A 25,898-nucleotide genomic window follows, 5' to 3' on the forward strand; every position below is an offset into this window, starting at 1 on the left:
TTCTTTGAGTAATATATATTTGTAATAAATATACAGGAATAATATATAGATACAGCCAAGTTATAATTGATTATATATTTAATTTTCAACACAATGACCATTAAATAAATATTAAAATTTTAATTAATCTATACATATATTTTAGCCTCCTAAACTACATGTTTAAAGAAAATACTATTAATGGGTTTAATATAAAACATTCAAGATTGACTTCACAGTTACGATTTCATAGTAATATATCAATAAAATCATGCTTACAAAGTATTTTTGAAAACAATAAAAAAGTCAGGTTTATAATATTCAATTTCCTTGATTATTTTGTGAAAAAACTCAATGTATGTTTTTTAGGTACATGTTGTGGCAGATGCACCTCATGGCGTTAGCTGGGATAGTAAGAAACACACTGGATATGTTGGTTTAAAAAATCAAGGTGCCACTTGCTACATGAATTCATTACTGCAAACTCTTTATTTCACCAATCAGGTATTTTTTTTAAATATTGTTGAAATATATTTATAATATTACATAATAATGTTTTAATAATGTGAAATAGACTTATAGATGTAATATCTTATTTAATTTCAAGCATATTTTATATTTGTATTTTATATTTTATAAAGCTTGATTAAGAAATGTAGTATATTTATTTATATTTATTACATAAAACTTTAAATAATATTATTTGTAAGTATAGTATAGTATATACTATAATCACAAACATATTTCATATAATTTCTAATTCATTATTAAATAGTGGTGCTGAATATCGTAAAAATATAAATATTTAATATTTGCATGATTTTTTCTGCAAAATAAAAGATGAGACCAGCAATTATAACTTTATAACAATGGAAATATGCTTCCTTTTATTCTTTGTTTTTTCTGGAATGGAATTGCAGTTATCACCCAATAAACTGTATACTATTCATTGATTGTATTAAACTATGATATAGTTCACCTATTCCATTGTAATTTATTTCAGAAGAAAAATATATTATGTATGCCCACAAAAACGTAACTTAACTTCACTGTATATTTGCATTTATGTATACATTGTTCAAATTTACTTTGTTCTCCTGTAACATACGTGCATATGCAAAAATACATATATATAATCAAACATGAAATACTAGTATTAAGTTCATAAATGATGCATCCTCATAAACGTATTATACCATGATACATGTGACATGAACTAACATGAAACAAAATTCAAGGGGCTAATGAAAGAGAATAAAAACTTGGTTCTTTATTTTATATGCCAAATGGGCAAAAATAATAGAAAACAAGTATTGTTTTACATGTGAGAATAAAAAATTGAATGTATTAAATAGACAAGTTGATTTACTATTTTTTATAATCAATATGAATTTTTGAATCCAGTAATAATTTATTTCAATTAATTTAAATTATGTTCTATAATGACGTAGAACAATTAAAAGTATACTTTTTACAAATACTCTAAATTCATTTATATATAAATTATCTATAAATTGTGTATGTTCGTCAGTTGCAGTTACAATAATAATTATTTTAAGAGAATTATCAAATTTAATGGTCTAATATAATAAATATAAATATTTATACCCTGATAATGTAATTTATAATAAAGCAACTAAATTTTGTTCTAATCTATTGAACTAATAATTAAATTTAAAAAATTAAATTTATAAAATTAGAAAATACACGACTGTATGTAGTTACAGTTTAATAAATAAGAAATGCAGTCATCTTGTAACTTGTATTTTGTAAAATAAGAATATGAATCAGAATGGTAGAGATACTTAATATTTTTAAAGCAATATGTAGGTGATCAGCTAAAAATAGTTTCTGTCAGATTTGTTGAAATATTAAATTGATCAGGTACAAATAATAGACAAGAGCTCATAAATAAATTGATAAACAAAGTAATATGTTGAATTGAGAGTTCCAAAAATAACAAGAAACAGATTGAAGGTGGTATATTAATTGGAAAAAAAAATACTTAAAATAGAAGTCTTTAAAGGTTTATGTGAGTAAAGTAGTAATTAAAATAAAAGACAATAGTGAAATCTATTATCTGGAAGAAAGCATAAGATCAACCGAAGGAAACCATGAATTATTATAAGATCATGACAAATCTTGAATAGGTTGAAATAATACAAGAACTTTCGACGGGCTTAGTATAACCCGGAAAGAAGAATTAATAAAAAATATATGCACTAAAATTGTCTGATTAATACTAGATTGTTCATGAAAGTCAAAAAAAAAGAGAAAGAAAACGTTTGAAAACATTCAAGACATGGAAATGTATACAAAATCATGAGCGATAGAAGTAGAATTGGTGAACTAAATGTTGCGACTTTTAAATTTTCTAGTTATTAAAGAAAAATAGTTAAATAAAAACTTTATAAATGAATAATTAAAATTCATATATTTATCAACAATTTGGTTACTTTTTAAAGTTATAAATTTTAAGCAACAGAGTTTTAAAGCTTTTAATTATCATTTTTTTGATAGTAATAAGTGCAATATTTTTGTTATTATTATATATTATTACAGGTGCTTATTATGTATAAATATAAGTTCGGAAAGAGGAAGAGAAAGCAAAAATTAAAACCGATTAATCTGCACAAGAGCGTAACACAAGAGCACTATCGTTTTTATATTATTTTAATATCTACAAATATATATTGCTCGAAATTTATCTGAATTCAGAAATCTATTATTATTTCAAAATTTACATGATTAGGAGAAGTTCAAATAATAATAATTTATATAATAATACCATAATTCATTATATCATATTCCATTATTTTTGTGATAATATTGTAAAAGAAAATACCATCAGATAAATGGGTGTAATCTATGACAACTATTCATTGTAGAAAGCAAATATAATATATGTAACAATGAACAATATGCTGTTTATTTTAGATCGTTTCACGGATTAATTTACTTCATATAATTTTAATAAATATTTGATATATATGACTAGTCATAGAAATAATTCTAAATTTTTGTTTTCCATTTGACATTTACAATATCTAATGTTATAAAAAAAATATATTTAAGTATATTTTGCTTAAATTTATTATTTACTTTAATGTTTTTGAAACTTTAGACAAATAGAAATTATACAAATTAAATATTTATTTTGAGAAGCTATAAATAATTTCTTTTCACAATAATTTAACTAATAGGTGGTTTTTATTTTTAATGTATACTTATTAAGTAAATACATGACATTGGAAATTGTATTTTCTTAAACTAGTAACTTGTTTAAGATTATAAATTATAGTAGTTACTTTAAGTCTTTCAACAAAAAAATAACTAATTTTTACTTACAATGAAAACTAATATTTTTAATTAGTTTATAATTAAATATTTTTATTTTATTTTCAGTTACGTAAAGCGGTGTATAAAATGCCAACAGAAAGCGACGATTCTAGTAAAAGTGTAGCATTAGCTTTACAAAGAGTATTTCACGAATTACAATTTTCAGATAAACCAGTAGGTACGAAAAAATTAACTAAAAGTTTCGGATGGGAAACTTTGGACTCTTTCATGCAACACGATGTTCAAGAATTTTTACGTGTGGTAACAACATTTTTAAATAATAATGCATATTGATAAAGGAATTCATATAAGTAAACAAATTGACAGTCTATAATATCATTGAATAATATATTATAAAAACTTATAAATAAGCATCCTCTAGTGTTATAGCTTGAACAGCTGACTGTCGAAGTGGGTTCATAAGATCCGAATAGGCAAAATAAAAGTATTGTTAGAATAACTAAAAATAAATTAAATACATTCAAAGCATTTTCACTTAAATAACAACTTAAGGAAAAACTATATATAAATATATACAACTATATATAAATATATATATAAATATAAATTAAAGTAAATATAGCATTTACAGGAAGTATAAATTGTCCTAAAAATTTTAAATACCATAATGTATTATTAATTGAATACATCATTCTAAAACGAAGTTTGACGTTGAAAGACTTTATAGTACAAGGAATAATTTTTATTAATTTTTATAACAAATTGGTTCTGATTTTATTTTTACACTACCTTTGGTGTTCACTATCTTTACACATTTTAGTGAATGTTTGCATTTTAGTAATGTATGATGGTATATAAACAAAATATGTTGTGTTGATTTACGTCACTAACTATAAATTTTGAAGTATTAATGTTATTAAATAAGGTATCACAGCTATCGAAAAACACATTAATTATTGTCATTGAATAAATTTAAAGTAGATATAATATTCTCAGAACATTAAGCATTAAATAATGGTTGGATAATTGTGAGATCATTTCATTTAATTACGAAAACAAAATATTAAATGTAACAATAGAAGAAACTAACCATAAACTGGTTTAAAGCCTCTGTATATAATCTATAGTAATTTTTTCCACATTTCAATAATATATAATCTGTGCTGCTTAATGTATTGCGTGGCTTTTCAGAGACTCATTGCCGTACACTTTCTGTAGCGTACTGGTCAGTATATATATATATTTAGTATTTAGTGCATTATTAAATATTCAGGAAGGATTATTAGAATATTCCTTGAAAAAAATTTTTAATATTCAGTTTGAATTATATTAAAAATTACCTAAAAATATATGGTTTTTTTTAATATTTATTATTTATAATGTATTTTATTGTATTACATAAATTTTAGAGTGATATAGAAGTTGTGTATTAAAAATTTGTATTTATTTTTAGACGCAAAATGGTTAATGTTTTACCCTACCCTATTATCAAAAACATTTGGTAAGTAGAATTGATTCCTTGAGCAAATTTTATTTTATATTACATGCTATCGCGGCTTTTCTTTGTAAACTATGATTTTATGGTAATATTGCGATAATAGTAATTTTTCAAAAAATATTAAAGAATTTTAAGCATACAATTAAAGACAGAATTAAAGTAAAGTCTTTAGCATAACATTAAAGAGTAAATACATATTTTAATAACTTTAATAGTAATTTAATATTTATTATTATAAATTTATTATATATTAAAAAACTTAATATTGGTTACAATAATGATGTTATAAGAGAAAAATTTAAAAATAATCTTTGATTTTTTAACATTTTAAAGTATACAAATTTACAAGAAATTTGGGTAAGCAATTTTTTAAGTGTTCAATGTAAAAGTTAATCAAAAACTAAAAAACACTTAATAATATATTAAGCTTATTTTAATAAGCTATTGACAATCGTAGTGAGTACGTAAATAAGATGTAGATTTTTAAGATTAAATTTTTAAGATTAAACAATAAATCTTGGAATATATTTTTAATACTGTTCTTAAAGTTTTTATCGAAACTTTACATATGCTCTAAACACTTATAGTTTTTCTCGTAAGAACTATTACTAATATTTTCAATATCTAACGTATTACACTATATACTAATTCAATACTATAGACGTGAGAAAAGCTAAAGTAATATTTTTATTAATTATCTCATTTATTATTTGGTATGACGTACTTTTTTTTTGCTTTTGTTTCGTTTCGTATAACACTATCTAGTTGGTCTATAATAACTTACATATTAAATACATAATAATCTTCTTTGTATATAGTATTCTAAAATAGGGATTGAATTAGGAAACTAATAATCTTTTTTTTTTTTAATGAATTTCATATTCTCCTATAACATTTTAATATTATCGATTTATAATATTGCTTCATCTTAAAACTAGCGATTGCTTGTATTTTTGTTAAATACTTATTTAATTCTTAGATAATATAAAGTAGTATGAGGTCGAGAAATATAAATAAATATTTATGCTCCTTTATTGATTTAATCAAATTTCCATGATTTGACTAATGATCAGTATCAAATATTAATATTTATCATAAAACTATTAATCTTCTTAGAATTACTAGCTGAAATATTTTGTATTAATTACATATAAATAATTCCTAAATATACTAAGCAGCGTTTTTATTATGGATAATCAATAAAAAGATATGTGATACATTTTATTAGGTCAGAAATTACTTTGCAATTTTACCATACGAAATTATCTCAAATTTTTAATTTGTAATCCACGTTATATAAATATTTTTAATTGATTTGATAAAATCCAAAACATTCCTTCAACTTAATTATGATAGGTCTACAACGTGTGTTAAATTTTATAAAAAAAAAAATATTAAATGTATTTAGAACATTTTAGTACTCACAGTATCATACAAATCAAATTATTATTGTTTCGTAAATTTTTCAGCTATAATAAACTGTCGTTAGTTGATACTTGAAAACTGTAAGAAACTTAGTATTAGCTCAAAACCATGCATTTTGTATAAAATTCGATTTGTTTTTAATTAACTTCATCTATAGTGTGTTAGATTTAAATTCCATGATAATCATGAGTTATTGTAGATTTTTAGTTAAAAAAAACAATCAGAAACCTCTAAAATTTTTGTATATTCTTTAGCGTATGTTGTTCAATGTTCAAATAAGCTTTCAAAATTTTAAAAATTGAAAAACGATTTTTAAACCCGAATGAACAAATCTAAAAAATTAGTCTCTTATGGCAAAAACTATTTACCAAATGAATACTAATACAATTTAATCTACATTATAAAAATGTATTAATTAAAAAATCTTTATTTACTATAAAGTATAAATATATTTGCTAAATATGGATTTTTTAAAAATACTACTATCTTTATATTTGTTATTATAATTTAAAATATTATTAAAAAAAAAATTTTCATTTAATTTCTGGATAATCATTAATTGTAACGATTAATGTTTTTGTTTTAAAATAATTGGAAATATTTAAAGGCATACTTTGCATGCTTAAATAACAAATAATATAAAAAATAGTCTTAAGTTACAAACAAATTATTTAATGAACAATATGAAAAATAAAATTTCTAATTATAGTACTTTTATATCGTATACTATTTCGAAGTATAAGTATGTAATGGAATTATTCAAAGATCAATCAGCAAGTAGATATGGTTTAATAGTCAAGATCTTAATATTGTGTAATGTAATAAATATTGTTTTTAAGAAACTTGATACAAATGGCAGTAAAAATCAATACTGATTGTTTCTTATAATGAAAATCAGCATTAAAATAAATTATCAAATTAGTTTATATTTTCCAATATTTTGTAAAAATATTTGTATGCTTATGTAATAAATAAAAGTACGAAAACATTCTTAATTTTAAACAAACGAGTAAGTAATAAGCAATTTGGGGATAAGACATATAGTGTAAAAAAAAGTTTACGATTTTAGAACAAATTTAAAAATGCAAAAATATATTGCATGAGTGTAGAATAAGTAATTCATTAAATTAAAAATATACTTATTATTTTATTTAATTTTTCTCAAAACTAGTTAAAGATAATGAATTTTCAAATGTATTTAATCGATAAATTTATATCTTCAGCATTACTATATATAACTAGTTTTCTTTTTAAATAGTTCTTTTTCTGACTAATATTTAAAAATTTATCTTAAATATAAGCCTCTCCTTATAAACATTAACAAAATCGTTTTCAACTGAAACTACTTCGTCTTATATGTTTTATATATATTTTTTAATTACTGATATAAATTCGTATGTACAAGCTAATATTTTATTTTATCTGTTTCAGATAATACCACATAAATTTATCTTCATTCAGCTTTTTTAATAGTAACAGATATTTAATATATTTATACTATTTACTTATTAATAATATTATTATTAATTATAACGTTAATATCTTATTTTAATTTTAAGTGACTATATTTTCAATATTGACTTACGACTGTTGTGATAATATTTCATGCCAAATTAAAAAAATATATAATAAAAGTCCTCCCGTAATTCTCTATTTAAAATGTCAGATACAGATAATGTTAATAAACTCAAAAATTAATAAATTTAAGAATATCTATTTTCATTTATATGTAATTTTACGTGATCACATTTTCGACTTTTTATTTATTCTATCATATCTATGTCTTAAAATATAAATAATTGCTCGTTTATTATAACTATTCATTAAATTATTTTGTGAATGCCATCCGGATTTACGAAAATAATTTTTTATTATTTATTATAAAAATGTTTAGTAAACTTAATAATAGCTATCGAATAATTTCTAAAAAAATCACCTTTTTTATTTTTTGTTTTATAAATAATTTTTCAGTCTATACTTGATTAGATATAAAAAAAATTAATCTAAGCCTCTTATTTTTGGGAAAATGATGTCAGGCAGGACCTACATATTTTTATGTTAGATAGTGAAAAAGAAAGTTTAGTGTTGAAATATGAACTGAAAATGTCATAAAACTCCGTTTTCAAGTGACTAATAAAATACTTTTTTTCAAGCTTTCGCTTAATTAGGACTTCCCTTAATGCAAAGAATAATCCATCAAAGGAGTATTGTAGTTTAATTATAAGTAGTTCATATTTAGTAACGTTCATAAATTAAATGTTCTTTATGAACTTTGTATTATTAGTTTATTGCCACTTTCACATAATGTAATTATAAAAAAGTCAATATCTGGTTAGTTTTGAATAGTATGGAATCAGTAAATTATAATATATTTGATGTACAAAATATACTTAATATAATTAATTTTTTTACTTATATATTCTACTATAAAGGTTTGAAAATTAAAAAAAATCAAACGCATTATAGTATTATTATAATCTATTATTAACTGTGTTTTATTTGAAAATCATAAATAACCTCGTTACCAATTATCTAATTATTTTAAATTCAATATAGCTTTTAGTAATAAACATGTATTTAGTGTCAATATTGGACTTTATGAATATACCTAAACCTTAATTTATATAATTTTAATCAAAGTAATGATAAGCAATGTTACTTATTCTTACTTGTACATTAATTATTTTATTAATTTAAGATATATAAATTAAGTATATTACGCAATATACACGTATTGCTTAATTAAAAAATAAATATTCAATGAATTTAATAAATAATTATATATATAATATACTTGCAAATAATATTGTTTCTTAAATGTCGTTTATATTAAACTATAAGTATTAATGTTTCAGTTACTTGATAAATTAGAGAGTAAAATGAAAGGAACATGTGTTGAAGGTACAGTACCAAAATTATTCGAAGGTAAAATGGTCTCTTTCATTAAATGCAAAAATATCGACTATACATCCAGAAGAGTGGAAACATTTTACGACATACAATTAAATATTAAAGGGAAAAAAAATAGTAAGTTTATGTTTTCAAATATATTCTAATACCTTATTGATTTATATCTATATATAATATGCGGTAAAGCCTACATAATTGGAAGTATATAAATATTTACCTACATTGGTTTACAGTTTTTTAATTATATAAAGTATAAACATCTTAATTTTTGTCGCTAATCTTAAATTTTAATATAAAAACATACTTTAATATTTTAGATAAATGCATTCCAATTAAGTTAAATTATCGGCAATTATAACAATATATATTTACAATAATCGAATGTATAAATATAATTAATACTATAATAACAATTAGTATTCGTGTTTTGATTCGCAAACACTTTAGTAGTCTTGTGTATAATAAAAATAAAAATAAAAATAGATAACATAAAAATGACCAAATAATAATTCGTTAATTATTATCAGAACTAAATATATTAGTGCTTCCCGAAATCAATTTTTTTCTGAATTCTGTCAGTAGTTTTTAAACTTGCATTAATTTATTTTCCATTTATATTTTCCATTATTTTGTGAATAAAAATTTGTATTAAAGAATTAACTTTATAACTTTCATTTAATTTATATTGATTTGTATTGAATTCAAATATTCTACAACCGTTAATTTCTGAAAAATATTTTTAACTAATAAATGATTTATTTAGTATTTATTTTATTAATATTTAATTTATTTATATAATAAGAGTGCATAGTAAAAATAATTTATTTTATACGATATAAAATTGATTTATTATTATTTTTTACTTATTTTCCTATTATTTCATAGTTAACATATCAGAGTATTTTTAATTAATCGTTAAAAACTGTTTGTAATTTTGAAAATCTGGAGATAATAGTTTTTTCGTTAAAATATAATATATATTGTTTTACTAGTATATAGGAACCATGTTTAAAAATTTTCTATTTTGTAAAATATTGCAACAGTAGTACCTCCTATATAATATTAATAAGATAAAAAAGTGGAATACTTTTTTTTAAGAATAATAAATAATATAATAAGGATATTATATTTAAAAGATTCGCCTGTCACTTTTTAAAAATTGCAAATCAAATAACTGAATATCATTTTTTTCATTTGTTTATGAAATAAAATAGGATTAATTAAATATATAGATAATATTTTATTATATCTAAGTAATTTTTTGATAAATTTTTATTTCTAATACGATTGGTCGTTATGCAATTATTGTTTTTTTATACAAGATATTAATTATTTAATTAAGAAATATAATTTTTTCATGAATTATAAATATATATTAAAACAAAATTCTGTTATACATGAATATATATAAAAGAATTGATTATTTTATATGAGTAGAAATAATTTTTTTGTCAAGTTTTGAATTCATAATTTTAATAAACTTTTGATCAGAAACTAATTTTAGAAACCATATTATGAGTGAATAACCAGCATCCTATATTTTTATTTATTTTTTCAAACACATGTATTCTAATTAGTATTTATTTTTAACATATTGAACGCACAATTAAAAATGAATAATTCATTTTTTTACACGATATTGATATAATTAATTACTTATACTACAGTGATTTTAAAAAGTTATTATTTTTTTTAGAAAAGTAAATGTATATTGTATATATATTAATTGTTATATATTTATTTGTTACAGTTTATGAATCCTTTAATGATTATGTAAGTACAGAAATTTTAGACGGAGATAATAAGTATGATGCTGGAGAACATGGTCTCCAAGAGGCGGAAAAAGGAGTTATTTTTTCTTCATTTCCTCCAGTTTTACATTTACATTTAATGAGATTTCAGTACGATCCAATTACTGATTGTTCTGTTAAATTTAATGATAGGTAATTATAATTTTTATTTTAAGTATGGTATACTTAATAATCACATATATGTTAAATTATTTAGATTCGAATTTTATGAGAAAATTAGTTTAGGACAATATCTAAAAACTAGCAAGGATCTTATAAATGTAGATTATACCTTACATGCTGTTTTGGTTCATAGTGGCGATAATCACGGAGGTCATTATGTTGTATTTATTAACCCTGCTGGTGATGGAAAGGTAATTACTGTTCAATGTTTAAAAGATAAATAAAATAAATTTATAATTTATTATATTTATATGTCATTTGTATAGTCTGTATTATAATATAATGATATTATTATATTATAATATAGTATAATGAACTCCTAAATAACAAAGTGGAACATACGTATAATCCATAACCATTGAATGTTCATACATTCTTATTTATTTTACAAAATTAGCTACAACAATATATAACAATACTTTTAATGAAAGCCATACACTCTGTTAAAAAATTAGTTGATAATTTATTATATTCATATAACACTTGCTTTTTTAAGCAAGAATATGTTCATATTACTATGTTTTAATACTATTTACATATGTGTTAAAAAAAACAGTCATATCACTGATGTTTAAGAAAAATAAATACTATTTATAATTACGCCGAATTTTAATTTATAATTTTTTAATTATATCTTCAAGAAGTTAATCGCTTCTCACTTAATGTGATTACTTCTACAATTTTAATGAGAATAATAAAAATAATATGGCAAGGCAGAATCTACATAACAGCTTTTGTTTAAATCTCTAATACTCACACGTAGCTTGCAATAACAATATTTTTGCTTCTATGATACAAACCATTATCAGTATTAATAGTACTACACAATTCATCCGATCCACTTAAGATTTTTAATTAGATATTTTATAAAAGAAACTGTTACGTTAACAGCAGCGTATGTTGATTCATTAATCATTAAAAAGAAACTTCTAAATATATTAAGACTCGTTATTCTTTTGAAAAACAAGGATCAATGCCAATATTTAGATAGATAACTTCTAAAGCTTCAAACTTAACGATATAAATTATCATGAGATAATACTGATATTAGATTAATATTAACCGTCAGTGAAGAAAAATTAGTCATGTTTTACAAAACAAAAAAAATATTTTCATACGGAAAGTTTACTTGTTCTGCGAATAATTTATAGTTTTGTGACAAAAATCAAATAATTAAAATTAATAATAAAAATCTTAATTTTAATAAATATAAATTCGTTTTTTAATATTTTATTAAAATTAAATATATTTTTTCTTTGTGTGGGATAAATTTTGTATTACACATATTAAAAATCATGATACTAAAAAAATAAATGATAATAAAGGATAATAAATTATATTTCTGATTTTTCATAACTAAAAATCAATTATATAACAGTATTTTTTTATTAAACATACATACTTTATTTTAATATTATATAAAAATTAAATTTCTAATCCTTATGTATAAATACTTTAAAAAATTTAAGAATTCATCTCAAGCTCTTCTTCTATATACAAAATCAAATTTATTAATAAAAGTTTCAATCAAACTTTATACAGTATTGAAAATAAATTTCGCCGTAATTCAATGCAGAGAAAATAAATCTACTAAAACAATGATTAAATTGTCCAATTATAATTCTTTATCTTTATATTTATACGACTGTTAGTAAGTAGTAGGTACAAGAGATAAACAGAAATTAATTAAACTGGAGTTTATTTTGGCATTTTTTCAGATTTCCAAAAATACACATAATTTAATCAGGTATACAAAATTTATAGTTGAACATATTTCCTTTATAATTTCATGTCAAATTATCTTCTAAAATATCAAAAAATTTCGTTAAAACATTTTATTTAAATATTTCTATACATTTTGTTAATCATACACTGATATACTTATAAGCATTATTTATCAATATATTATGTAATTTCAATTAAAATAATATTCACTTTAATCATATATAATGATTGCATTATACAACGTATTGTAAATATTATACAAGCAAATATATACAAAGAAAAAGTAAAAGATTAGTGCTCACAGAAATTTAAATCATTAGAAAATATGGAAATTGCATAACAAATATTATACAATAAATGTTTAAAATGAAGAGAGAAATAAAAAATTGTAAAATAAACCAAAAATAGAAAACTAAATTAGAAAATCTTAAAAAGAAAATCTAACTAACGATGCTAAATGATATTTTAATGGCCTATAGATAAGATAATGCAAAAACTAAAGAATATAATATAAAAAGCTAATCGAAAAATATAGAATGCATACAGAGAAAGCAAATGATCCAAGCTATGTTCTACATGAAAAACGAGCGGTTATAGAAGAAATAGAAGACACTAGAACCAAGACCTTTAAGAAAATTTAAAAAATGAGACTGAGTTAAAATAAAAAGAGAACAAAATAATGAAAATAAGAGAAACTAAGTAAAAAAAGACAGAAACCAAAAATTATTTAAATAAAGAATGTAAAATATATATTTTAAGAAACGACTAAGAATTATTTTTATCTTTTGACAACAATTATGTATTAAAAATGTGTATGTTATAATTATAGATAATTCATTCTTTTTTTTTTAACTTAATTGAATAATAATCTAACAAGATCTAGTGATTAGAAAATATATAGTTTGGTTTAAATCACATGCGTAATCATTAGCTTAAAAGCAAGTTATCCCAGAATAACAAAGTTAGTTGCAAATAATACAAAAAACGTCAAGCATTATCATATTTAACATTTTGTATAGCACTTATTTTAACACATTTTGTCTGCTGCTTTAATATTATTTTGCATTCTGTAACAATTGAAACAATCTGACACTAAGTACTGAAATTCTAAACTAGATAAGAAATTAGAAAAATTTTCTGACCAAAACACAACGCAAAATATTATATAATAAAATCAATATAAAAATTTACTAAAATAATATAAATCAAAATATTGTAAGTGCTATTTAATTTAGTTTTGTTTTGTATTTATAATTGTCCTCCATCCTTCATATAAGTAACACATACTGCATTATTTTTTGTTTCCTTATAAATATATGGTAATTATGGTAAATTTTATATAATTTCGAGTACTCTCTTTAAGGATAATGCATTTCCTATTATCACAACTAAAATGATAGAAGAAAAAACTTGAACAATTACTTTTAATAATATAAATTTAATTATAAATTTTAGTAAATCTATCGTTAATAGTTTAGTAAAATATAATAAAATTATAGAAATAAAGAAATATTTATATTAGTACACTGTTTTAGTGTTTTAAATTATTACAAATTACTTTTACTTTCAAATTATTTATTTTATATAGGTATACTTATTATTACTTACTTTTACAGTGGTGTAAATTTGACGATGATGTTGTTTCTCGGTGCTCTAAGCAAGAGGCTATTGAACATAATTACGGAGGTCAAGATGAAGATATTTCAATGACAGTAAAACATTGTACAAATGCTTATATGTTAGTTTATATTAGAAACACCGAAATAGAACATGTTCTTCATGAAGTACGCGAAGAAGATATTCCTCAAGAGGTAAATAAATTTTATAATTGTACATATTTAAGTATTTAAATACATAATAATGAAAAATGTTTATTTTCTATTATATATATATATTACAGATAATATTTTCAATAATTAAGTAATCTTATTTTATAGCTAGTAGACAGGCTACAAGAAGAAAAACGGTTAGAGCAAATTAAAAGAAAAGAACGAAATGAAGCCTATTTATTTATGACAGTGAATGTTCTATTTGAGGATAGCTTTGATGGACATCAAGGAAATGATTTGTACGATCAAGAGAGAGTATTGTATCGCATATTCCGTGTACGGAAACAAGCTACTTTATTAGAATTTCTTGAGCTTCTTAGTGACAGTTTGGTAATTAAAGTACTTATTGATTTACATAATATATAAATTCTAAAATATTATAATAATAGGTGCGAATAACATAATATCAAATTAAACATATTAACATTTTACGACTTGCGATTTTTCCATATTTACATTATTTTACAAAATTGAGCCTCAATAATGTGGTGTCCCGCTATTCATTCACCTAATTTTGCAATTTGTTCTATACAAGACATATTTTTTATATAAGATATTACTAATTATTATGATTCTTCTGTACACCTGTATCTTCTTAACAAAACCGTAATTTATATATATGTAGCGATAGTACCAATGTTTGTATTCGTAAATGATAAATAAAAATAATCGTTTGCACATATTTTTAGTTAATGATTAGAAATAATAACATCAAAAACATCTATTTTATCTACTCACATAAATGAGTGATTCCAAAAAGTATGATATTTTCAAATATTCTAGGATTTAATTAGTAGATAAAATTGAATAATTTATAAAAAAAAGCTTTTTAAATAAAAAATTATATGAAACTTAAAAAGCTTTGGAATAAAATTGAAAAATAATTTAGTTAACAATATTAGATGACGGATGATATTCATTGAAGAAAGTACAAAAAAAGCTACAGCTATTTTGGGTTATCTTTCTTCAATTGCCGATAGAAAAAGACAATGTCTATTTTTTAAACCAATGATTTATTCATAGTTTCCTTTTTATTAATGCTGTTTATGTTGATATTTAGCATAAGTATTATCGGTGTATCAGAAAAGCTATATAATACTTATGAGCATTAATCGGTTAAATTGTATACCGGTTTTAAGGTAAAAAAATGTAACAACTGATATTTGTTAAAATATTTAGCACTCAAACAATTTCGAATGCTTCATAATATTCCTTAATTTATACTGTATGTTTGATAAAATTATTATTCCCTTTTTCAATATATATTTATGGTTCTATATTTTTGTATTCATTTGAATAAAAAATTTTCAAAAATGGCTAATGACAGTTTTCTATGAATAAGATGAGCAATATTACCAGAATCGTTGAATCAATTATACTATTAATTTTTTTAATAATTTCTTTATAATTATTAGTTAACTACGAAAATACTTTCATCTATAGCTTATATATGTTTTTCAAAATTATCCCAAATTTTTCTTATAATTAATTACCCATGTCGAACTTAATTTATAATTTATTTTAATGAAAAGGTATAATATATATTTAAATACCATCTTATTTTGTCAACTATCCATCGTGTTTCAACTTGCTGCATCAGATTCAGTAAATTATTCCAAATGCCTGAAATGCCCTCGGCTTAGGATTCAAAGATAATATTTTTCTAAAAGTTTGGAACATTACAATAACAAATTTCAAAGGATAGTTATTGTGTTCTATTGTATATTATTTATTTATTTTATGCACATTTTTATTTACACAATGATATTAATATTATTTTATTTTATTTCAGAAATATTCTATTGAACAAATTCGTGTATGGCCTTTTAGTATTAGATCAAATCAAACATGTCGACCTAGTTTGATTGAGTCTGAAGCTGATCTTCAAAAACCTATAACAGATTGTGCAGACAGCGGTAATTCATGGAATGTATTTGTTGAATTAGTATCTCCAGATTCTGGATTAACAGCTCTACCATCTTTTGACAAAGATACAGATGTATTATTATTTTTCAAATTATATGATCCTAAAAAAAGGAAGATTCATTACTGTGGACATCATTATATGCCTGTTATAACTAAAGTTCGTAAGTAAATTTTATTTTCTGATTTTTGTTTATTTTAGCCAAAATATTCATTTATCTCTAGTTTTGGAGTTATTTCAAATACATTGATATTCAGAACAATATACTTTTATTTATTATGTTATTACTTTATGTAATGAGCATAAATAGTATTGTAGTGCTTTTTTTAATTGAAAGATTCTAATTGATGAAACTACTATATTATATTATATGTATAAACTGTATTACCTGCACGCAGGTTTTTATAGTTTCTATCATGACGCGTCTAATTTATTTATTTATTTTCAATCTTACTATAAACAATGTCATTTCTTTATTCTTTCTATATTACTTTTCTATATTTAATTGATTATAGTTATTTTACTCGACATTTTCATTGTTTGAATTAATATATCAGTATAACACATCATAACAATAGATGAATTTACAAGCAAATACATTTCTATTTCTATAAATATATAGAATCTTCTTTATTAAAATTATGATTAATAGCAAATTATTCGTAGATAATCTTAGAAATTACATAAAGAAAATGTATTATATTATAATTTCTATTTACATAAATATAAGATGTACCTACCAAAAAACAATATTTCAGAAATAAAGATATGATAAAGTAAAATTTTAATAAAATTGAATTCGCGAATTTAATAGCAATAAATAAGCCTGTTCACATTTACATAATACTGTTTTTAGACATATCCTCGCAGACATCCTAAAATTCTCAAAATTTATCATATATTTTATATTTTTTTTTTTTATTTCATGTAATAAGTTTTGTATGTACTGTGTGCAACATAGATAAATTACCTTAAAATTTTTAAATCTAATAAAAATAATGTATTTATTAATATATATATATATATATATATATATATATATATATAGAACCTAAAAATGATATAATGAACTTATTATAACTCCAATATATATATATATATGTGTGTATATGCCTAGAATTAGACTAAAAACTCCCAGATGTTCGATGGGAGGATTGCAGCCAAGTGGAAGGGTTAGCACATTTATTCAATAATCAACACATGTGCGTATCGTGATGTTTTTTTTCCCTTTATTTTACAGACAATACACTAAATATGATTCTAAGATGGTATTGAAAACCTGTGAGATCTTGCAATTCGGTGATTGTTGTCACGGAGGTAAAAAGTCTTGATCCTTCATCTAGTGCGCTTGATGATAAATAATTACAGTCAAATTAAGAGATCATAAATTTCTAGTACTTCTTCGTGTAATATGCGTGATGGTAAATAAATGCCTATTGCGGCTGGCGCTTTCAATTCGCTCCTTCAATGCTGGTGCCGTTTGCACCTTTAAGACTGTCCGCAGGTGCTTATCTTTCAATTATATGCCCTTAGCTGCTGGCATGTTTGTGCATTCAATAAATGCCTAACGTGGCTGGTACATACGTACTTTCAGTAAATGGTTTCTCTTTCAATTAAATTCACAGAAATTCATTTTTCTTACCGAATTATTTGATTAATGCGCAGGTACTACGCTTCCTAGATTTCGTAATCGTTATTGGACTGCAATCAGCACTCTTGACTGCTTGAACTATAACGCACTTAAACAGTTATGAAATGTATTGGCTTCTCTGTATTTGGTTTACTAGCTTATTGTTGCCGCGTTCGCTGAATTATATACGTATGACGAGTAAGACTGACTGACTGGTATATGGCAGAATTTGGTACTGTGTAGAGTGGTAACTGATAACTGATTGATTGAGAAAATTACAGTGAGCATAGAAGCGTGTGGAGCTGCTCTTAAATATCCGCGCGGCAGCTTACTAAGCTAGCATCAATGCATGGGCTTGTTGCTAGACCGAAAGTCTTGTGACATCAGAGACCAAGCTCTAGAATATTCGAGGAGTTCAGAAAGACAAAGCTTTAGAAGGTTCGAGAAATTTTAATCGGTGTTGCTATGCGGAAATAAGATAGGTCACTCGAAAATTATGGGTAGAATATTCAAGAATTCTCAAAATCAATGTTTACAAATATGAGCGTCTGAAGGCTCGTACTTTTCTTGCTTTAAGTTCTTGGAAAATAGCTCCAATCCCGAACAATATATATTTATTCAACAATCAAAATGACTGCTGTCCACTTATATACATATATATTATACATATTATAGTCCGCCAACATACAATTTTTTTATTTTCTATAAAATGAGACTAGTAATAATTTATAATTATTTATATCATTTTTCTTTTCATTCAAATAAAGATCCTCGGTAGTATTTTACATTTTTTATCATAATACAATATGTTTCCTTTGTTCATTTTCTTAACTTTATTTATTTTTCATCAGTTCAATCTTGTAGTTTACCATACCTATTCCTTTTTTTAAATAAAATGTATTAAGCATTATAATTATAAAGTTTAATTATACTTTGTTATTATGATAATATGATAAAATTAATTTTTTTCCAAGAGGAGCTAATACCAATGTTAAATAAACGAGCGGGTTATCCTGAAAATACAAATTTAATTTTATACGAAGAGATAAAACCAAATATGGTTGAAAAAATCGAAAATCTATCTGAACCATTAGAAAAAGTACTAGAAGAATTAATGGATGGTGATATAATAGTATTTCAAAAAGAAGTAAAAGAAAATGATATGTATGAGCTTCCAACATGTCGTGATTATTTTAGGTAAGTGAAATAATTAAAATAATTTAATACATATTGATTTTTTTTAATAATATAGGAGTTTAATGTTTAGAGATATATCGTCGAGATTGGAAGTAACTTTTTGCGATAAAACAGTACCAAATGATACAGGATTTATTTTAGAACTTTCTCAAAGAATTACTTATGAACAAATGGCAAAAGCTGTGGCACAAAGACTTGGAACCGATCCATTTTTATTACAATTTTTTAAATGTCAAAAGTAAGTACTCTAACATGAATATAATTAAATAATATGTGTAAAAAAATACTCTTATGTAAATTTCTGTATTTAAGTTATTTTTAATTTAATTATATAAAAAAAATTTTTTACGATTATGTGAAAATATTATTTGGAAATATTTTTTGATGTAAAAGAAATATTAAAAAATATTGAATTTTATAATTATTAAAACTTTTAGAATATATTAAACGTAAAAATATTAATACACATATTTTTTAAATGTATTACTACCTGGACATTTTAAATACTTTTCATTTTTAATATGAATAAATATTTTATAAAAATTATACTTTAAAAAAATTAGTGTAATATGTTACAACTAAAAAATAAATAGACAAACGTTAAAACTAAACTATTAATATAATTGTTTGATTATAAAGAAAATGAATAATGTTACTTATATATAAATTATTTAAATTATGAGAAAATTTTATTAAATGAATAAATATGCATTCCAGTTATATTATATAACTTGAATATATTAATACATTTTTATTTTTCTACACTGATGTTTACGTATTTAATTATTTTTAGCTATTAAAACATAGTTTTTTTTATTATTCGATATTATAAAAATCGTTTATAAAACATAAAATGTGATTTTTAAACATTTTACTTCTTTTTTATCTGAAATATTTGTTTTTATATAACAGCCATAAAGATATACCTGGTAATCCTTTAAAATGTACTTTCGACGGTACCCTTAAAGAATTGGTTGCTAGTTGTAAACCTAAAACAAAAAAAATATATTATCAGCAATTAAGTATTCATGTAAATGAACTTGAACACAAAAAACAGTTTAAGTGTATTTGGGTTGGACCATTATTAAAAGAAGAAAAGGAAATTATTTTATATCCAAATAAAAATGGTACTGTATCAACATTATTGGAAGAAGCTAAAAAACAAGTTGAACTATCCGACAATGGTTCTGGAAAATTAAGAATATTAGAAATCGTTAGTTATAAATTACAAGCTGGGCCAGAAGAAGATGTTTTGTTAGAAAATTTGAGTACTAATGGTTCTAAAATATACAGAATTGAAGAAATACCAAAAGATGAATTAAATTTATTGGACGATGAAATACTTGTCCCAGTTGCTCATTTTCATAAAGACATAGTGTCTACATTTGGCATCCCATTTTTTTTTAAAATTAAACATGTAAGTATTTCTATTTAACTATAACTATAATTTTAAAGTATTATAATTGCTTTTGAAATTATTTTATGTATTCTGAACATATTAATTACTTTAATTAAAATTTAGTTGTAAATATCTATCTTATATTCATATTTATTTTAATATAATTAATATATTTTTATTACGAGTAAACTCATATTGATTTGCATAAAGATATCTTTAATCCTTAATACATTTCGCATTTAAAAAAAGATCCTTTTAGGTTTTCATATAAATTCTATCTAATATTTTTCTTTTCTATGATGTGGACAAAATTAAATAAATTTTAAGACTGAAATAGTTTTAATCGCGATATTGTAATATAAGCGCTAAAAAATTTTCTTTTATTCCATATATAATTGTAAATGTATATATATTATTTAGGGAGAACCATTTTTTAGAATGAAGGAAAGACTTTTTAAACGTTTATGCGTACAAGAAAAAGAATTTGAAAAGGTACTTAATTTAGAAATTATTATACTTTTTACTAATACAACATTTCAATTTTATAAAAATATTTTATAGTTCAAGTTTGCTGTTGTTACATCCAATAAAGCACACTTCATTAATGAGTCTCCGGATTATTGTATAGATATAGCGGATTTCAAACCACATCTAAATCAGTGTAAGTTTTTAGCATACTTACGTATATTTCTTTTATCTATATTTTTCTATTATTCAACAAATTCGAAATTTCATATGCGATATATTTAGTATTATAAGAAATGCTTTCATCTGTAAAATGCTGGATGTGTTTAAGAGATTCGTTTTTCAAATACGTATATTTTTATAATTTATTATTAATTTGTTTTATAGTATCGACCTTTCAATTTTAGTTAATGTAAGCGACACCAATTACTTGAAAATCATAGAATTTCATGGTAATTTATGTAACATATAATCGTCGACTAAAGCCCAAAAATAGAATCTTTATATATATATATATATATATATATATATATATATATATTTATATTCGCTTACGTCGACGATATTTCTTATTTATTAAACCAATAAATATTTGTATTTTACGAAGTATCTTACATATGTACAATAACGTTCGTTTAATGTTAAATACCTTGCTTCACATTGATCATTGAAAAAAATTAAGGTGTTTAATATTTTCTATAAAAGTAGAGTGATTTAAATATACGAGTAAAAAGTAATTAAGTTATTAATGTAGCTATGACTTATATAATAATAAAAAGTAACTTTTATGTATAACTATAATTATAGTAGAAAAATGTACAAAACTTAGTTATAAAGTATTTATTCTCTCTTGTTCTTGATTATAATTATAAAAAATTTGTAATAATTATTATTAAATGTTTTAAACAAAATATTTGATGTAATAAAATATTTTAAGATATAAAAATTAAAAGAGCCATGTTATTTGTTATGTTTATAAAAGTTATAAATAATAGGTTGTTAATATAAAATGGCAATTTGTGTTCGAAACTGTTTGACTTCTTGGCTCAAACTGCTAATGTTTCAATAACTTTAATTTATCGCCCACCCTAGCGAATGCTTGGGAACGAGTTAAGTGGAATGGCTGGACAGGAGTGTAGAGATACAGTATGCGTTTTCTTCGAAAATATGGTTTATTTACAGTTACATTATTCTTTGGTTAGATTTATATATTATGGAAGGAAATGCACTATATTCAGTTACGATCTTATAATTACTTATAACAAAGTGAAATAAGTTGAATAAGTTGTCTTCTTGAGATGCTCTTTGAGACGTTCGATTATACACACTCATTAGTGAGAGTAATTTGTGTTATTAATAATAGCGTCATGCTAGTCTTGTAAGGACTGCCAATAATTTAGGTCGCACAAACTTTGTGTACTCATAGTGATGCAGTTGCCTTGATATGATCCTGGGATGAGTACTTTACCATTATTCACGCTCCAAATGACGGAGCATATCTTGGGAGTCTGGCCCTTTCGTGGTATAAAGAAGATAACGTTAAGATCTTTCAACTGTAGCACAGCAGGGTTGATGTATCTTCCTTCTATCGGAGGTTTACTTAAAGCTTGATCACTATTTTATTACCGTTAAGTGAGAGCTCCCTTCTTCCTTGGCTTCTCCACGTAGACAGCGATTGCATCTTAATCGTTCCCAATTTTAAGCCCTCAGACAATCAGTCCTAGATAAGGAACGTCTCTGCCTTAGCGTCTTCTCCAATCAAAGCGCGCTGCTTTCGGTGACACGACTGAGCGTGTGTGCCTCTGTCTTCCGACATCAGAAAGAGCTAAGCTTTGACGGTGACAACATTGACAAGAGTGCCTCTATCGGTAGCCCTCTCAATTAGGAAGCTCTTGAACTTTGCGCCGAGAGGAGCTCCTAACTGAAGAGTCCTTGGAGTGCTCTACTAGCGTTTTCATACATCTGACACTCGAAAGGTTCTCACAATCTCGCTTAACTAGCACCGCCGCACCCTTGTTAGCTGACAACAAAGGGCTGATCATTGCACTAGGAACAATGGAAGTGATTGTGGACGTGTATCGTTTCAAATGTACCGACTTTTGCGAACTTCCAACGACTGTTGAATAATTTTGAAATGATAGCCATTGGGGTTTTTCCCCAAATGATAGTATACAAGAGATTATTTGAATCTCTAACAATATGGATCAATGAATAATTTGTGATTATTAGAAACAAGCAGTGTATTAACAAACATGAAATTGTAATTTAAATAATTATAAAAAATAAATTATTTGTATCAAGTTATTATTAAGATATAACATTTTTATTGTTTCATATATCACTAATAATATTAAATGAAATGGTAAAAAATATATTTAAAAATGTATTTAACTAAGCGCTTACAAAACATTCAAGTCTTTTCAGTAAATTATACATGTCAGAAAAGAATCGATGTTTCTAGTTGTGTATTCCGTGATATTGCACTGCTCATAACTGTGTTTTATACCAATACTAGATGCATTATTTATTTGGTACATGATGTAACTTAGCATTTGAAAATTAAATATTATTTTTATTAATATAAAAATAGTAAACCGTGTAATGCAAAACGCACTCATATTTTGTATTTTATTTTGTTTTTTTTTTTTATGAACTTAGTTGGTATATAAAAATAATTTTATTTTTCTCGTCTACTGTTTGGTCAAAAATAATTTTATTTATTTATTTGTGATATAATTACTGTCTTAATTGAATTAATTAACTATAAAATTTTAACTGGTCCTTACTTAAAAATTTAATACATTTTTCTATTTTTTATGTAAAGATGAATACACTTTAAATGAAAAAAATTAATTTATATATATTATTAATTAGCATTTAAAACAAATATTTTTCAATATTATTTTTTATTGTTTTAAATAAATTATTGTTACATGTTTATAAAATAATCTACATCATTTTTTAAACTATTTTCATATTCAATAGTAAAATAGATAAACAAAATCAAATTATTAAGTTTGTGTAACCAATTTATGGCTTTTTTATATTATAAGTATCTTTTATAACATAATTAAATTATTAATATTTTTCAGCGCTTCAAAAATCTAATTCAGAATCTTCATCACAAAAACCATGGCTAGGTTTGGATCATGTGAACAAAGCTCCAAAACGTTCTCGGATTAATTACCTCGAAAAGGCTATTAAAATTTATAATTAAATAATTATCCATATTTAGAATCAGCCATGTACAGCATTTCATGAAACTTAATAAATAATAACTAATAATATCATGTTTACGCAATAACTTTAATTTAATTTCTACTGTAAACCAAAAATATAGAAGATATTAAATGGGCTCTAGCTAATATGATTACCAATTTTCTTCTTTATTACACATATATTTCAAGTAAAGAATTTGACGTACAAAATATAATGCGAGCATTTTAGTTTGCACTGTTTAATGAGTACATACATAAATAATTAAATTAAATTGCTATCTAATACTGTAAAGTCAGTGAATTTGGTAACTGCAGGAGAAAATACGTACATTATTTTTTAATTTTTGCTTCAAAATTGATAATGTTATATATACACATATATTTTCTTGAGCAAAGGTAAGGTACTTATTTATATCAATAATTTAAAAAAAAGTATATATGAGAGTATATGTAAAGGAGGCAAAAATTAACATAGAAATGTTACATCTCAAAAAATAAAAAATATTAATTATATTAATATTTATATTAATTTTTTATTAATCTTGTTTGTATATAAGATAATAAAAGATAACATGAATATAAAATCTTTTCTAATGTATGTAAGAAAATATTGCATAATATTATGTTTGTATTAATACAATAATAAAGTGAGACCAAAAATTATTATGAAAAATAATGAAAATATATTATATAAACAAACTAAAAATATACAAGTGAGTGAATTAGATTGAATTACGACTTATGATGTAAGTAAAATTAATAAAACAGGAGTAAACAAAAAACGAAAATCAATATTATCATGAGTATTGATTAAGTTGTATGATTATAGATTTATGTGTTGCATTAAGTTCATGATTTGATAACAAAAACTACTAGAATTTTCTATACACATAATTGGATTTTGAATATATATGTTCGATATAATATCAACTATTCAGTTTTAAATAATATATATACATATCATATTATGATAAACTATGATAGATATTCAAATTTTTATTTTGCATATATTGATTTTTATTATGTACATAGTATATAAAATCAATTATCGTAAAAGATGAAAAATGCAAAAAGATCTTTTTACATTTAGCAAAAACGTGTTTAATAAGAAAACTAATACTATATTTTATCGACGGTCAGAACCAAAAATAGAATAGACTAAATGATAAATATTAACAAAATTTTTTAACCGTTTTAGACTACGTACAAAGAAATCTTCATTTTTAATGCAAAGAATATAGAGAAATAACAGACTATTACCTATTACCTGTGTTCTTAATAATCTTTTAATTGAATTATATGCGTCATTTACTTTTAATACCTTCTAATAATTTGCAATGAAATTGAAAATCTGATAATTTTTTCTTTTTCGCAGTTAATTATAATTATTTTAACATATTACTAAATCACTTGATAAATTTGAAAA

At 22.8% G+C, this 25,898-nt stretch overlaps 1 protein-coding gene across 1 annotated transcript in view; it reads left to right on the plus strand.

Moving 5' to 3' along the window:
• Usp7 (Ubiquitin-specific protease 7) overlaps positions 1-24,544 on the plus strand; it is a 31,741-nt gene extending 7,197 nt beyond the window's left edge. The window contains exons 6-19 of the mRNA XM_011504113.1: positions 349-483; positions 3,385-3,579; positions 9,058-9,229; positions 10,863-11,055; positions 11,120-11,276; positions 14,427-14,621; positions 14,748-14,969; positions 16,432-16,726; positions 19,168-19,390; positions 19,461-19,628; positions 20,303-20,807; positions 21,210-21,281; positions 21,351-21,450; positions 24,347-24,544. Of these exons, the coding sequence (XP_011502415.1) occupies positions 349-483; positions 3,385-3,579; positions 9,058-9,229; positions 10,863-11,055; positions 11,120-11,276; positions 14,427-14,621; positions 14,748-14,969; positions 16,432-16,726; positions 19,168-19,390; positions 19,461-19,628; positions 20,303-20,807; positions 21,210-21,281; positions 21,351-21,450; positions 24,347-24,471 (2,757 nt within the window). The 3' untranslated portion in view covers positions 24,472-24,544. The remainder of the gene's footprint in view (positions 1-348; positions 484-3,384; positions 3,580-9,057; positions 9,230-10,862; positions 11,056-11,119; positions 11,277-14,426; positions 14,622-14,747; positions 14,970-16,431; positions 16,727-19,167; positions 19,391-19,460; positions 19,629-20,302; positions 20,808-21,209; positions 21,282-21,350; positions 21,451-24,346) is intronic.
• The last annotated feature ends 1,354 nt before the right edge of the window (positions 24,545-25,898 follow it).

The sequence above is a fragment of the Ceratosolen solmsi genome, unplaced genomic scaffold, assembly GCF_000503995.2.
Source record: "Ceratosolen solmsi marchali unplaced genomic scaffold, CerSol_1.0 scaffold19, whole genome shotgun sequence".
Lineage (NCBI taxonomy): Eukaryota > Metazoa > Arthropoda > Insecta > Hymenoptera > Agaonidae > Ceratosolen > Ceratosolen solmsi.